The following is a 13,317-nucleotide window of genomic DNA, read 5'->3' as shown; positions in this document are numbered from 1 at the left end:
ACCCTCTGTGCCTCAGTTTCACTCTTTGTAAACGAGGGATGTCCTCTCCCATGAGGCTCTTAGATGCAAGAGGCTCTAGAAGTGCAGCATGTTTGGTGACGGGGGGAAGAAGGTGCTTTTGGGGAGAGACGTTCCCTGGGTGGAAATGGGCTTTTCTCTCTCCCTTTCCATCCCGTGATTCCTGGGCACGTAGTCTCGCTTCCTGAGATGCTGTGTCCTGGTTGGTGCTAAATCATTAAACATCTATGGGGGCGCGAATGTTGGAGTTCTCTCCTTTATCCTTGCTGGTCACAGAAACTCTGTGCATCTTTCCGCTCCCTGACCCAGAGCTGGGTGTTGGTGGATCACACTGCATCTGCTACAGCTGTTGGTCTCTGCTTTCTTGCACAGTGACCTTGACCCCTGCAGGGAAGCATCCTGAAGCCAGTGGAGTGAGAGGGGAGTCCGACCAGAAGAGCAGAGCAAACCACAATGCTGTGACATCTCATCCCACCGCTGCCACCAAGACCGTGAAGAGCTCTCCAGTGGAGGTGTTCCACGTCACCTCTAATGACCTCCTGATACTCGGTAGGTGCAGGCTTCCCTGTGGAGTTCAGCGCTAGAGATGGGCCTCATCCAGCCGGTGCGGGAGCAGGTTTAGCACCTCGGGGCATGGTGCTCTGCCTGTGATGGGTCTTGAGGCAGTTTGGCTCCGAAAAGGAGCTTTGCAGCTCAGGCTGGCCTCTCCTGGAAGTTCCCGGGATGGGGAGAAGGAGAGAGGCAGGGAGAGACCGAAATCAGCTTGCTAATGAGTCCATGGAGTGGCTGGGTTTACTGCCGTGCATGCCTGGTGCAATAACAGTCATCGACTCTGCGGCGCTCCAGGTGTGTGTGGGTGATGGTGTGGCTGGGGAGGCATTAAGGGGCACGGGGGGGTTTGCTATTGCAAGGGCGGGGTGAACCCCTGCCAGCCAGCCATCTCGCGCGCACGCGCACACACACACACACACCCCCACCCACCCCATCCGCTTTGTGCTGCCCCGTCAGGAGCTCTGTGCTGTGTCCTTCCTCCGCAGGGATGATCGTGATGTTCTCTGTGGCCGGCATCGTTGCTTTAATCGTGGCTGGGATCTGTTGGTGCAGGTGAGCGGCCGGACCTCCTGCAGCCAGCACCTGGCCCATCTCTTGGCTTCCGGCTGAGCTGGAGCCTGGGCGGGGCAGGGGTTAGGGAGCGAGGGGGCGCTCCTGGGCGAGGGGCCTGGGCGGGGCAGGGGTTAGGGAGCGAGGGGGCGCTCCTGGGCGAGGGGCCTGGGCGGGGCAGGGGTTAGGGAGCGAGGGGGCGCGCCTGGGCGAGGGGCCTGGGCGGGGCAGGGGTTAGGGAGCGAGGGGGCGCTCCTGGGCGAGGGGCCTGGGCGGGGCAGGGGTTAGGGAGCGAGGGGGCGCTCCTGGGCGAGGGGCCTGGGCGGGGCAGGGGTTAGGGAGTGAGGGGGCGCTCCTGGACGAGGGGCCTGGGCAGTTTGGCCAATGGGAGCTGGGGGGGCAGTTCCCTGCAGTGCGCAGAGCCCCCGGCCAGGCAGAATCCGTGGGTTGGATCTGGCCCATGGCTTCTTGCCTTGACTGGGGCCGTGGGGCTCAGGGCTCTCCCCTGCGCCGGGGGCCAGGGCCGACGCTCCAGCTATGGCACCCCCACGTGGCTAGAACACCAGCGCTGGCTCGCCCTGCGGTGGGGGGAGGGGAAGCGACCCTGAGCCTTGTGGGCCAGAGCTGGGCTGTGAGCCACGTGTTCCCCACCCCTGGTCGGACGCACGGGATTTGCTGTTCCCTCCAAGACTGGGCGCAAGCGACAGGCGCTCTGGGCGTCCGTGGAACCCGCCAGTCCAAGCGCCTGGCTTCGGTGGCACCCAGTGGCTGAGAGTTCCACAAGCTCGTTCCACGTTCAGGGCACGTTCCCTTTGAGCAGCTTTCAATTTCCCGTTCCGCTCTGGAGACCAGGCAGGCCGTGGGAAGGGACGAGCTTGCTCCCCTGCCGGCCCCGAGGGGGGACGGGGGTTCAGGGCCCCCGGCCTGCAGCAAGCAGACAGATGCACGGATGGGTTTTAGCTCAGCGCGTGTCCCGGAACAGCGCAGGGGGAGGTAGGAGTTTTCATTGCTGCAGCCCCAGTTGGCTTGACCAGCCTCTTGTCCCCTCTGTAGGCTGCAGAAGGAGATCAGACTAGCCCAGAAAACCGACTACCCAGCTCAGAAGCTGCCCGGCCCCCTGCCGTACGACAAGCTGTCGGTAAGCGTGCTCCGGCGCCCTCCGGCCCATCCGCAGCACGGTCTGTTCCTGACCCTTGTGCTTGGGGCGCAAACCCTGTAGGACGCCTGGGGCAGGTAATGCAACGCAACGGGGGAGGGGCTGTGCCATGGAGAGTTTGAAAGAAGTCCTGGAGGCCGGCTAAAGCCTGCCTCTCCCCTTGGCCTCTGGGCTTCGGTCTGTACCGGAGGCTCCGTGGCCACGCGAGTGAGCCGCTCTCCGGAGACCTGCGTTCACCTCCTGCTTTTCTTTTCCAGCCCGGGGATCAGAAGCTGGCTCAGAGCGCCCAGATGTATCACTACCAGCACCAAAAACAGCAGATGCTCTCCATGGAAAAGTGAGTGACGGCCTGCCGCTCCCAGAGCAGTCAGCCCCCCCCCCCCGGCCTGCCGCTCCCAGAGCAGTCAGCCCCCCCCCCCGGCCTGCCGCTCCCAGAGCAGTCAGCCCCCCCCCCCCGGCCTGCCGCTCCCAGAGCAGTCAGCCCCCCCCCCGGCCTGCCGCTCCCAGAGCAGTCAGCCCCCCCCCCCCGGCCTGCCGCTCCCAGAGCAGTCAGCCCCCCCCCCCCCCGGCCTGCCGCTCCCAGAGCAGTCAGCCCCCCCCCCCGGCCTGCCGCTCCCAGAGCAGTCAGCCCCCCCCCCGGCCTGCCGCTCCCAGAGCAGTCAGCCCCCCCCCCGGCCTGCCGCTCCCAGAGCAGTCAGCTGCCCCCCCCCCCCCCCGGCCTGCCGCTCCCAGAGGAGTCAGCCCCCCCCCCCCCGGCCTGCCGCTCCCAGAGCAGTCAGCCCCCCCCCCGGCCTGCCGCTCCCAGAGGAGTCAGCCCCCCCCCCCCCGGCCTGCCGCTCCCAGAGCAGTCAGCCCCCCCCCCCCCGGCCTGCCGCTCCCAGAGCAGTCAGCCCCCCCCCCCGGCCTGCCGCTCCCAGAGCAGTCAGCCCCCCCCCCCCCCCCCCGGCCTGCCGCTCCCAGAGCAGTCAGCCAGCCCCCCCCGGCCTGCCGCTCCCAGAGCAGTCAGCCCCCCCCCCCCGGCCTGCCGCTCCCAGAGCAGTCAGCCAGCCCCCCCCGGCCTGCCGCTCCCAGAGCAGTCAGCCCCCCCCCCGGCCTGCCGCTCCCAGAGCAGTCAGCCCCCCCCCGGCCTGCCGCTCCCAGAGCAGTCAGCCCCCCCCCCCCCCGGCCTGCCGCTCCCAGAGCAGTCAGCCCCCCCCCCCTCCCCCCGGCCTGCCGCTCCCAGAGCAGTCAGCCCCCCCCCCCCCCGGCCTGCCGCTCCCAGAGCAGTCAGCCCCTCCCCCCGGCCTGCCGCTCCCAGAGCAGTCAGCCCCCCCCCCCCGGCCTGCCGCTCCCAGAGCAGTCAGCCCCCCCCCCCCCCCGGCCTGCCCGCAATAAGGACCGACGGAGGCTAGAGCCGGGCGGGGGGAGGGGCCTGCCCGCAATAAGGACCGACCGAGGCTAGAGCCGGGCGGGGGGGAGGGGCCTGCCCGCAATAAGGACCGACCGAGGCTAGAGCCGGGCGGGGGGAGGGGCCTGCCCGCAATAAGGACCGACGGAGGCTAGAGCCGGGCGGGGGGAGGGGCCTGCCCGCAATAAGGACCGACCGAGGCTAGAGCCGGGCGGGGGGGAGGGGCCTGCCCGCAATAAGGACCGACCGAGGCTAGAGCCGGGCGGGGGGAGGGGCCTGCCCGCAATAAGGACCGACCGAGGCTAGAGCCGGGCGGGGGGGAGGGGCCTGCCCGCAATAAGGACCGACCGAGGCTAGAGCCGGGCGGGGGGAGGGGCCTGCCCGCAATAAGGACCGACCGAGGCTAGAGCCGGGCGGGGGAGGGGCCTGCCCGCAATAAGGACCGACCGAGGCTAGAGCCGGGCGGGGGGGAGGGGCCTGCCCGCAATAAGGACCGACCGAGGCTAGAGCCGGGCGGGGGGAGGGGCCTGCCCGCAATAAGGACCGACCGAGGCTGGAGCCGGGCGGGGGGAGGGGCCTGCCCGCAATAAGGACCGACCGAGGCTAGAGCCGGGCGGGGGGAGGGGCCTGCCCGCAATAAGGACCGACCGAGGCTAGAGCCGGGCGGGGGGGAGGGGCCTGCCCGCAATAAGGACCGACCGAGGCTAGAGCCGGGCGGGGGGAGGGGCCTGCCCGCAATAAGGACCGACCGAGGCTGGAGCCGGGCGGGGGGAGGGGCCGGGCGGGTGGTGCTAGGAATCCCCGTTGGCTTTGACCTTCTAGCCTGAGGGGCCGTGGGCTGCAGGGCTGGGGCTGCCCTGCTGCAGTGGGAGGGCTGTGGGGCAGAAGGGGCAATAGGGGATTTCACCTCCCCCCTACGGGCCTGTCTCTTCACAGGCATAAAGAGGAGCCCAAAGTGCCGGACTCGGCCTCCTCCGACGAAGAGAACGAGGACGGCGATTTCACGGTGTACGAGTGCCCCGGGCTGGCTCCGGTACGGCGGCGGCGGGCGCGCTTCTCGGGAGCCCCCAAAGCTCCCCTAAGGCGGGAGCTGCCTTGGGAGAGACGCTGGAGCCGGCGCTGCCTGGCCCCGCCAGGCCTCAGGCGCCGGGGGGCGAGAAGGCCTGCTTCCTTGCCAGGAAGGGGCTGGCAGTTGTTTTGTTACAATGGCCTCATGCGGGACCGTCAGAAGCTCCTTAAAAGTGGGGACCACGGGTGCCCCACACACGCCCCCCCCCGTGCTGCTCCGGCCCCAGAGGCCCCGCCCCCTGGCTCAGCCTTGGGGAGCACCCTTCCGCTTTTAAAACCTTGGCCCCCTCCCTCATGCCAAATCTGCTTCAGAGCCCCCCTCCTGGCTTCCTCCCACCGACCGGGGGGACAGGGCCCCATCCAGCCTCAGCTGAAGGTGGCTCCCTGGGATCCTGGTCAGATCCGGACCCTGCTTCTTGGTAGAGCTGGCTGGAGGTTTCCCACTGGAAAACGTTCGGCGAACTCTGTCGCAGGACGGGCCCTGTCTAGTCAGCCAAAACCTTCCCTGGGAAAGGAGCAGAGAGCTTTGCTGAGGTGGGAGGGATTCCACGAGCCAGCCCCCCAGCAGGGATCCGTAGCTAGCGGGCCCCGAGCGGGGCGGTGAGCTCTGACCTGCCCCCCCTTCTTTCCCCGCCGGCGGCTGCAGACTGGCGAGATGGAAGTGAAGAACCCCCTCTTCGACGACTCTGCCGTCCCCCCTTCGGGCCCCCGGACCCACCAGTAGCTCGCTGCCGACTGGGATGCAGAAGGCCGCCTGCCCGGCAAGGCAGCGCGCCAGCCACCCGGCTCCTCCCGCGCCGCTCCAGCCACGGATCCCGGACTGTCCGACCCACTCGGAACACGCCTGCTGGGCGGGGCCGCCCCTGGCTCCGGCTTCACGCTGCTCTCTCTGCTGCGCTCTCGCTTGCTGCCTGCCCCGGGGGGTTCGGCTGGGCAGGGCGGGGCCCTCGGGGGGCAGGTGGCTGGCTGAGCGATAGTGCGAGGGGCAGCGGTGTCTCCCCCACAGGCTTTGGTTGGTCTGTGTCGCTGGGGGTCTCGTGCTGCGGCAGCTGAAAAGGGGCCCCTGAGTGGGGATGGAGGAATGAACAGCAAAGCAAGCACCGGGGCTTGGAAAACGTCCCACCCTGCGAGGGCCGGTGCTGCCGCAGTGGTACCCTAGCGGGCGCGGCGTTAACAGGCCCCGGGGCTGGCACTGGCAGCCGGACGCAGCCCTGGCGTTCGAGCGCTCGTAGCTGAACTGGTGGGAAGCTTTCTGAGAAGGTCCTAGTGTAGACGTGGTTAAAACCAGTCCCCGTCCTTCTCGTGGCTGGGCCCCTCGGTGCCACTGCAGCAGAAACCCGAGTGCCCTGGGGGACCAGGCTACATGTCGCCAGGTCAAGAGCAGAGGGTGGGAACTCCGTGAACGGGAACCAGCCCTCCCCAGGCACCATGGTCTGGAGCGGTGGAGTGAGAGAGTCTAGCCCCAGGGACTGGCCCACACTTGGTGTCTGGCTTCCCATGCGGGTGGCTCTAGACTCGGTGCCTTTGTCTCGCTGCCCCTGGGGCTCGGGGTCTGACGCAGCAAGTTTGCCCTGCACCGAATTTGGCTGTGATGCGGGTTTTATAATTCCATATTTGTAGCATTTCCCAAGGCCGAGCCTGGCCAGGGCCCGTCTTCTCTGTCGTTGTGTGAACCCGTTTGTCCAATAAACCAGCATTGCAGGTTCCCCAGGGCGGATTTCTCCGCCGGCCGGGCTCTGATTCCCTCGCTCGGGTTGAGTGTGTCCACACGGCCCCGCTGCCGACGCCCCCGGGCCGGGTGAGTGGCGGGAAGGGCTGTGGGGTGGGAGAGCGCTGGCGTTTCCCGCTGGCCTGGGCGCACAAAGGAACCAAACCCGCGTGTGCAGGAGAGCGAATCCCAGGGCCCCGCCTGGCCCTTTCCAGCACCCCTTGTGCCTGGAGAGCACTGGAGCCCTACAAGCCGCAAACGCGGCCGGGCGCCCGCCGCTCGCTTCTGCGGCTCCGGCTGCGAATTGCGTCTCTGGAACCCTGCGTACGGGCGGAGCCCACGTCCCCACCCTGCGGGTCCACGCGGGCTCCTGGCTGCGGCTGCTCAGTTTGCATCAGTGCAGCGTCCAAAAGGGCCCGTGTTCGGAAAGGGAGAGCCTGTCCCTCCTGGGCCGTGCCAGCCCCGCGCAGCCTGCGGGAGGGACACGCAAGGGGCAGCGGGCAGACACCCGCCAAGGGAGCTTACAGCCTGTTTCTGCGGCTTGCCTTCCCCACCCCCGGGCCAGCGCGGGATGCTGGAGGGCAGTGGCTGGGAAGAGGAGCTGAGCTGCTCAGCAGGGGTTAGAGATCATTCCACCCCCCACCCCCCGCTGAAAGCCATGGGGGTAGGGGGGACGCTCCTGTACTGACCAAGCCCTGGCCCATGCAGCCTTGGCCCCTCCCTTGGTGGCTGCCAGGAGCCTGGGGCTCCAGCCTCCTTGCATGAAATGGGGCACGTTTCTGTTCCCCTTCCAGACTGATACCACGGCCAGGCCTGGCGGTATCCGCACACTGCTCCATAGGCGCTGCCGGGCTCAGCCAGGGCTGCCGGACTTACTGGGCCCCTGGGCAAGTGGGGGCGGGGGCGGGGGCAGCCAGCCCACAGTGCCGCCCGAGCCCACCGCCCCTCCCATCCCGGAGCGCACCACCCGGCGCTCTGACAGTCATTTCAAGGGCATGTGGGAGTCCCAGGCCCTGCTGAATCGCCGGGGGCAGTTCCCCCCGTTAGGGTTGCCAGATGGTTTAACCAAAAATACCAAACACCCGCCCCCTCCAAAAAAAAATGGGGAAAAAATTCTGTTGAGGGCGGGAGAAAAAAAGGGAGGAGACCAAAGTTGTTAAGCAAAAAACCCATCAAAGCAAAGCAAGCGCTGCGCCTTTAAATAGCCCTGCACTCCTCACGCCCCTGCACGTGCCACACATGGCAGAGAAAAATTGTCCCCGCCAGGCTTCTGTCAGAGGGAAACAGGAAATACTGGACATTTTCCAGTATTTTCTGGGTTTTTACTGGCTGGGGGTAGGGTTGTCAGGTGTCCGGTATTTTCGCCTTCTGTCGGGTAAAAAATTTCAGAAAATACCAGAGTCCTAAAATGTCTGGTATTTTCTGATTTTTTTTTTCCCAGCCAGGAGGTGAACATACCGGACACTGGCACCTCCTAGCCCCCGGCCTCCCTGGGCTACGACACCCCCAACCCCCTGCCCCCGAACCCCATTTTACCTCGTTCCGCAGGGAAGCTAAGTTCTGGTTTGAGCAAGAACACAAAATGGCCGCCGGCAAAAAGACCAAGGGGAAGCAGTGCCTTCCCTGGGTCTTAGTGCTCAACCGCTCCCCTGTTTCTATCCCTAGTCTAACTCAGCGCTCACCCTGAAAGGGGCCATGCTGTTTTAATGCTGTTGTATTATTTAAATTTTTTTTTTTTTTTTGCTTAATAAGTCTTGGAGTCCTTTCTCCCCCCCCCCCCGCTCAACAATTTTAGTCCCCCTTTTTTTGGGGGGGAGTGGGATGTTCGGTATTTTTGGTTCAACCGTCTGACAGCCCTATAACAGGGACACAAATATGGGACTGTCCGAGTGAATACCGGACACCTGGCAACCCTACCCCCCGTTGGCAGGCCTGGCCACAGCTACCCTCCTCACTCTGCCTCGCTGCTGCTGGTGTGTGTGACTGACGGGCCAGTCACAGGCCATGAGACGTGGGCCCTTTAAAGCTCTGCCCATTTGTAACGGTGCCTCGGGGATACAAGTCTCCGCACTCCGCGTCTGTCTTGTGTGTCTGTAGACAGCCTCCTCCTCCCCCCCCCCCAAAGGCTGGGCGTCCCCCCCTGCACACAGGATCTGTCCCAAAGTTGACTCTCAGGCTGTTTCACTGGCTCCAACCTCCCCCCCTTCCCCCCCAGATGTATGCAAGGTTGGGTTCTCTGGGCGGCCTCCTGCCTTGGCCCCCAGGTGAGTTACCGGGAGGGAGCTGAGCTGCAGCCTTTGCACGAGGCCTGCAGGGAAGAGCAACGCATGTGGGCCCACGAGTGAACCCCACGCGCCCTGGAAACACTGTGTCCGCCTCTGCACCCCGGCACGGCTGCAGCCCGGCGGCCCCGGCCTTCGGTGCTGTGTTGTCACTTTACGACGCCGGCTCCTTTCCAGTGCGTAGCGTCGCTGGAGCCCCCGGCCCGCCCCCGCCCGTTGTACGGATTGTATGATTTTGAACAGAAAGTTTTATTAAACGACCGTCTTTCAAACCGCAGGGAGCGTGTGGTGTGTGGGAGTGCAGCTCTGCGGCCGCGTCTTCACAGCGCTGGGAACACTAGTCACAAGCCCCCGCCTCAGCGGTGCTGGGGTGCGGCTGCCTCTCGCCGCGCGCCGGGCCTTCCCGGACAGCCCTGCGGCTGCCTCTCGCCGCGCGCCGGGCCTTCCCGGACAGCCCTGCGGCTGCCTCTCGCCGCGCGCCGGGCCTTCCCGGACAGCCCTGCGGCTGCCTCTCGCCGCGCGCCGGGCCTTCCCGGACAGCCCTGCGGCTGCCTCTCGCCGCGCGCCGGGCCTTCCCGGACAGCCCTGCGGCTGCCTCTCGCCGCGCGCCGGGCCTTCCCGGAAGGGGAGCCGCTGGCTGCAGGGCGAGGCGCACTGGCAGAAGGACCAGCCGGTTCCCTTGCATTCTTCCAGCATGCGCGTGCTGGGTTTGCACGGCGGTGGGCCGTTTCCCACCCGGTGTAACTGTGCCCCCGCACCCCTGGCAGTCCCATGCGACGCCCGCTGGGCCCCCACTAAGCAGGCCAAAGCTAAAGGCTGGTTCTTGCCGGGTGTGGCGGCGGGGGGGGAATGTTAGAATGCTGAGTCCTCTGCCCAGGTCTGCAGGGCTATGCACTGGATTGGCTGCAGACCCTTCAGGGCCGACGCTCTCCTGCCGGCCCCCTCCGCACCTGCTGCCCCAGTGCAGCCTGAGCCATGGCAGCAGGCGCTGGGGAGCCCTCAGCTCCATGGCTGGTGCCAGCGCAGCCAGGGCACTGAAATCCCTGCAGCCCTGGGCTGGAGCATGCTCAGTGCAGACCGAGTCTTCTGCTACCACCTCTCCCCGGCTGGCGCCCGTAGGTCCTAGCAGCCCTCAGAGGCTTGTAGCACCGACGCTGGGGGCTCTCCCTGGGGCACGTTACCGGTCCCTGCTCCTGAGCCGTCGATGGAAGAACGAGGCCAGGGTGTTTCCCTGCCGGTTGCAGCGCTGAGCCGTGCTGGGCTCCAGAGACGAGGGGCCCGGCAGCGAGGTGCAAAAGGGCATCGACTGGAATTGGAACAGGTTTTAATGTTCATAGCCAAGCCCCGGGGGGAAGCCTGGCCAGTGCAAGCCCGGCCTGGCCAGGCCCTTCTCCAGACACTGGCCAGCCGAGGCCTACAGCCTGCCCGAGTGCCGTAGCGGCCGCAGCTCCCCGGAGCACCCTGGGCTCGATCTGTTTCTCTCTCTCTCTTCCCAGCCCCCGGATGCTGTCACCTTCCCTCCCTGGTGTCTCTGCACTTGCAGCACCAGGCGATGCCTGCCCCAGCCCCGCTTCTCGGATCAGTCAGTGTTTAGAGCAGTGCTTCTCCCCCGGCGGTACGAGAACCCTTGGGGCACTCGAGAGAAGTCTGGGGCTACGTCAACACAACCGAACTTTGGAGAAAACGGAATTTTTGTGTTACGGTTTCCAGCGCTTTATTATTTTTGTACTTTTTATACCCAAAAATTTCATCGCCTGCCCGGCTACAATGAAGTTGTTTAAACAAATGTGTTGCGATGGTAGAAAAAAATGTTGGCTACGTCTAGCCTGGCATGATTTTCCGGAAATGTTTTTAACTGAAAAGTTTTCCGTTAAAAGCATTTTCGGAAAAGAGCATCTAGATTGGCACAGACGCTTTTCCACAAAAACACTTTTTGCGGAAAAGCGGCCGTGCCAATCTAGACGCGCTTTTGTGCAAAAAAGCCCCCATGGCCATTTTCGCGATCGGGGCTTTTTTGCGCAAAACAAATCTGAGCTGTCTACACTGGCCCTTTTGCGCAAAAGTTTTGCGCAAAAGGAACTTTTGCCCGAACGGGAGCAGCATAGGATTTCTGCAAGAAGCACTGATTTCTTACAGTAGGAAGTCAGTGCTTTTGCGGAAATTCAAGCAGCCAGTGTAGACAGCTGGCAAGTTTTTCCGGAAAAGCGGCTGATTTTCCGGAAAAACTGGCCAGTCTAGACACAGCCCCCGTGTCTGAAAACTGTAGGTGCGGGGGACACTTATAATTTTTAAGGGGTACTTTATTAAAAAAAGGTTGAGAAACACTGGTTTGGTTTAGACAAGTTAAACGCACTCGTCCCTTTAGCTTTTCTCCCTTGCACGCTGCCTCCAGCCTTTCCCTCAGTCCACGCTCGCCCTGGTGCACTCGGTCCTGGTCTGACAGTAACATCGTAGGGCCGAGGGCGGCTGTTCTCCGCATTCAGTGACTGGCCTTACGCCGCTGAGTTTGCAGGACCAGGGCCCTGGCTGGTCTACAGGACGGTGCCAGGTGAAGGGAAATCGTCTTGCATGGCCTTACTGCTCCAGGCATGACCCAGTCCCCCTGCTCGTGACACAGTGAAACCGCCTCCCTGGCATTGCTGAGCCAGGACTCGAGTGAGTGTAGACACTGCGTGACCTGCATTGACTCTACCAGTCCTCCAGCGGCTGTCCCACAATGCCCCATTCCCAGCGACAGTGACCGCTCTGGTCCGGGCCGGCTCGAGCCATTCCTGCACCCCGGGCAGCGGCCACGTGACACGTGCAGCCCCGCCCCCGGCACACGGTGCCCCTTACAGCTGCCATCAGGCACCTCCCGTAGGTTGGTGCCCGAGCAGCTGCCCAGCTACCCCCCCCCCCTTAATCCGTCCCTAATTCCGGTTACTCCTCTGCTCCAGCCTCAGCTTTCCCACCCGACGCCTGGCTCTTTCCCCTGCCTTCCTGCTTCTCTCTGGTCTCCTCCAGAGCCCTTCCCCTTGCCCGACTTCCTGGGAGCTGAGAGCCACTACAGCCCCTGCCCAAACCACCCCACCACCTCCTCAGTGGAATGGGGGGACTTACAGCCTGTGCCCCCTGCTTCCGGCGCCCCTTGATCTCAGCTTACTGGCTGAGTGCCTTTGGGGAACTACAAGTCCCAGAATGCATTGGTCCTGGGCCAAAACCAATGAGGAGGTAGAAAGCTGGAGGCTTGCCCTTAAAAGGCCTCGCCGTGACCTAAAGACTAATCTCAGCTAGGGCTTGTCTACCCTGGGGCAATGGGCCAAGCGATTCCACGGGGCCAGTGCTGGCTCCAGAGCGAGCGTTAGTTGGGCCAGGCTCCTGCAGACGGCCCTGGTGCTCGGGTCAGGCTGGCAAAGGGCCCTTTCCAATGGCTGGGCCCTGGTGTGGTTCTCGCGTGTGACCGTCAACCCCCCCCCTCCCCGCCCCGCCAAGCACACCGCCAGGGGCCAAGCAGCTCAGAAGCATCAAGACCCTGAGGGGGCCCGAATGCCAGCGAGGGCCCAGCCCCCCCAGCTGAACCCTGGCCCCTCTGAGGGGTCGCAGGCTCGGATGCTTAGGGCATGAGCAAGACCCTGCGGTCCCTGCCCGTGTCCTGTGTGTCTCGCCCACGGCTGTGCTGCCGAACGCTTGCCCTCTCTGAGTTGGGCTCGGGGTGGGGGGGCATCCCGCTGGTCAGCCCCTGCGGACGCTCCGGCTGCCTCGAGGGGGGCGTCGAACGGCTCGGGCTGGGCCCGCGCACCGGGGCTGCGGCATTGGACCAACGTGGGTGACCAGCGCCAGGCCTTGCTGCAAACCGCTGGCTGCTGTGCTGAGCCTCCCAAAACTCCTGTCTGCCTGGGGAACGGGACTCCACCTGCTGCCGGAGCGCAGCCGGCTCCTCTTAGACACCATCCGTGTCCTGGCTCAACTGGACCTGGCGGCATGTCGGAGGGTCCTCCCCCCAGCGGCCCAGCCCCTCCGCTCCCGGGAGCTGAACGAAGCGGATCCAGCCGCACGCCGACCCCCGGGCCAATGCGAGAAACCCCCCCAGCCGGCCCCAGGAGAATTGCTGCATTGAAATGTAGAGGACCCCTCCCACCCCCCCCCCCGGGAAACGCTGCTCTCCACAATGGGCAGCCCTTCCCCAGAGGGCCGGTTCAAAGTCAGCGGCTCCCCTTCCGCAGGGCGCTGTATATGAAAGGGGGCTGGAATGTGTGGGGCTGCTGCCCGGCAGGCTGGCTTGATGTGCTTCCTGGGGGCTGGAGTGAAAGAGCCGGGTGGGGGGGAGGAGGGGGCCAGGCCGCAGAACAATAAATCAAAGGCAGGAGGCTGATTGTGGAGCTGAAGGCGCCTCTCCCAGTGTCCTGTCCCCCGCCGGAGCCGGGGAGGAGCAGCCGAGAATCCCGGCAATTGGAATCCTGCAGTGTCACTTCCTCACACCTCAGAGCCGGCGCTTCCTGAGGGCAGGGCCCGGCTCCTAGGCCAGCCTGGGGCTTCGGCCCTGCTGCCCAGACGCTGTGGCACCTTCTGGGAGGTTTGTTTCTACTAGTGCAAGTTCCTGCCTCGGCCTTTTCCCAGG

General features: G+C 65.1%; 1 protein-coding gene across 2 annotated transcripts in view; it reads left to right on the top strand.

The window, feature by feature from the left end:
• NPDC1 (neural proliferation, differentiation and control 1) overlaps positions 1–8,556 on the top strand; it is a 69,953-nt gene extending 61,397 nt beyond the window's left edge. For both annotated transcript variants that reach the window (XM_075906050.2, XM_089772840.1), the window contains 6 exons: positions 391–567; positions 1,056–1,122; positions 2,173–2,257; positions 2,533–2,612; positions 4,599–4,695; positions 5,377–8,556. In XM_075906050.2, coding sequence (XP_075762165.2) covers positions 391–567; positions 1,056–1,122; positions 2,173–2,257; positions 2,533–2,612; positions 4,599–4,695; positions 5,377–5,454 — 584 coding nt within the window. In that variant the 3' untranslated portion in view covers positions 5,455–8,556. The remainder of the gene's footprint in view (positions 1–390; positions 568–1,055; positions 1,123–2,172; positions 2,258–2,532; positions 2,613–4,598; positions 4,696–5,376) is intronic.
• Positions 8,557–13,317: the final 4,761 nt, after the last annotated feature.

Source organism: Pelodiscus sinensis, chromosome 23, assembly GCF_052426305.1.
Source record: "Pelodiscus sinensis isolate ZL-2025 chromosome 23, ASM5242630v1, whole genome shotgun sequence".
NCBI classification, from domain to species: domain Eukaryota; kingdom Metazoa; phylum Chordata; order Testudines; family Trionychidae; genus Pelodiscus; species Pelodiscus sinensis.
Note: the sequence above shows the minus strand (reverse complement) of the source record. Positions and strands in the feature narration are given on the sequence as shown.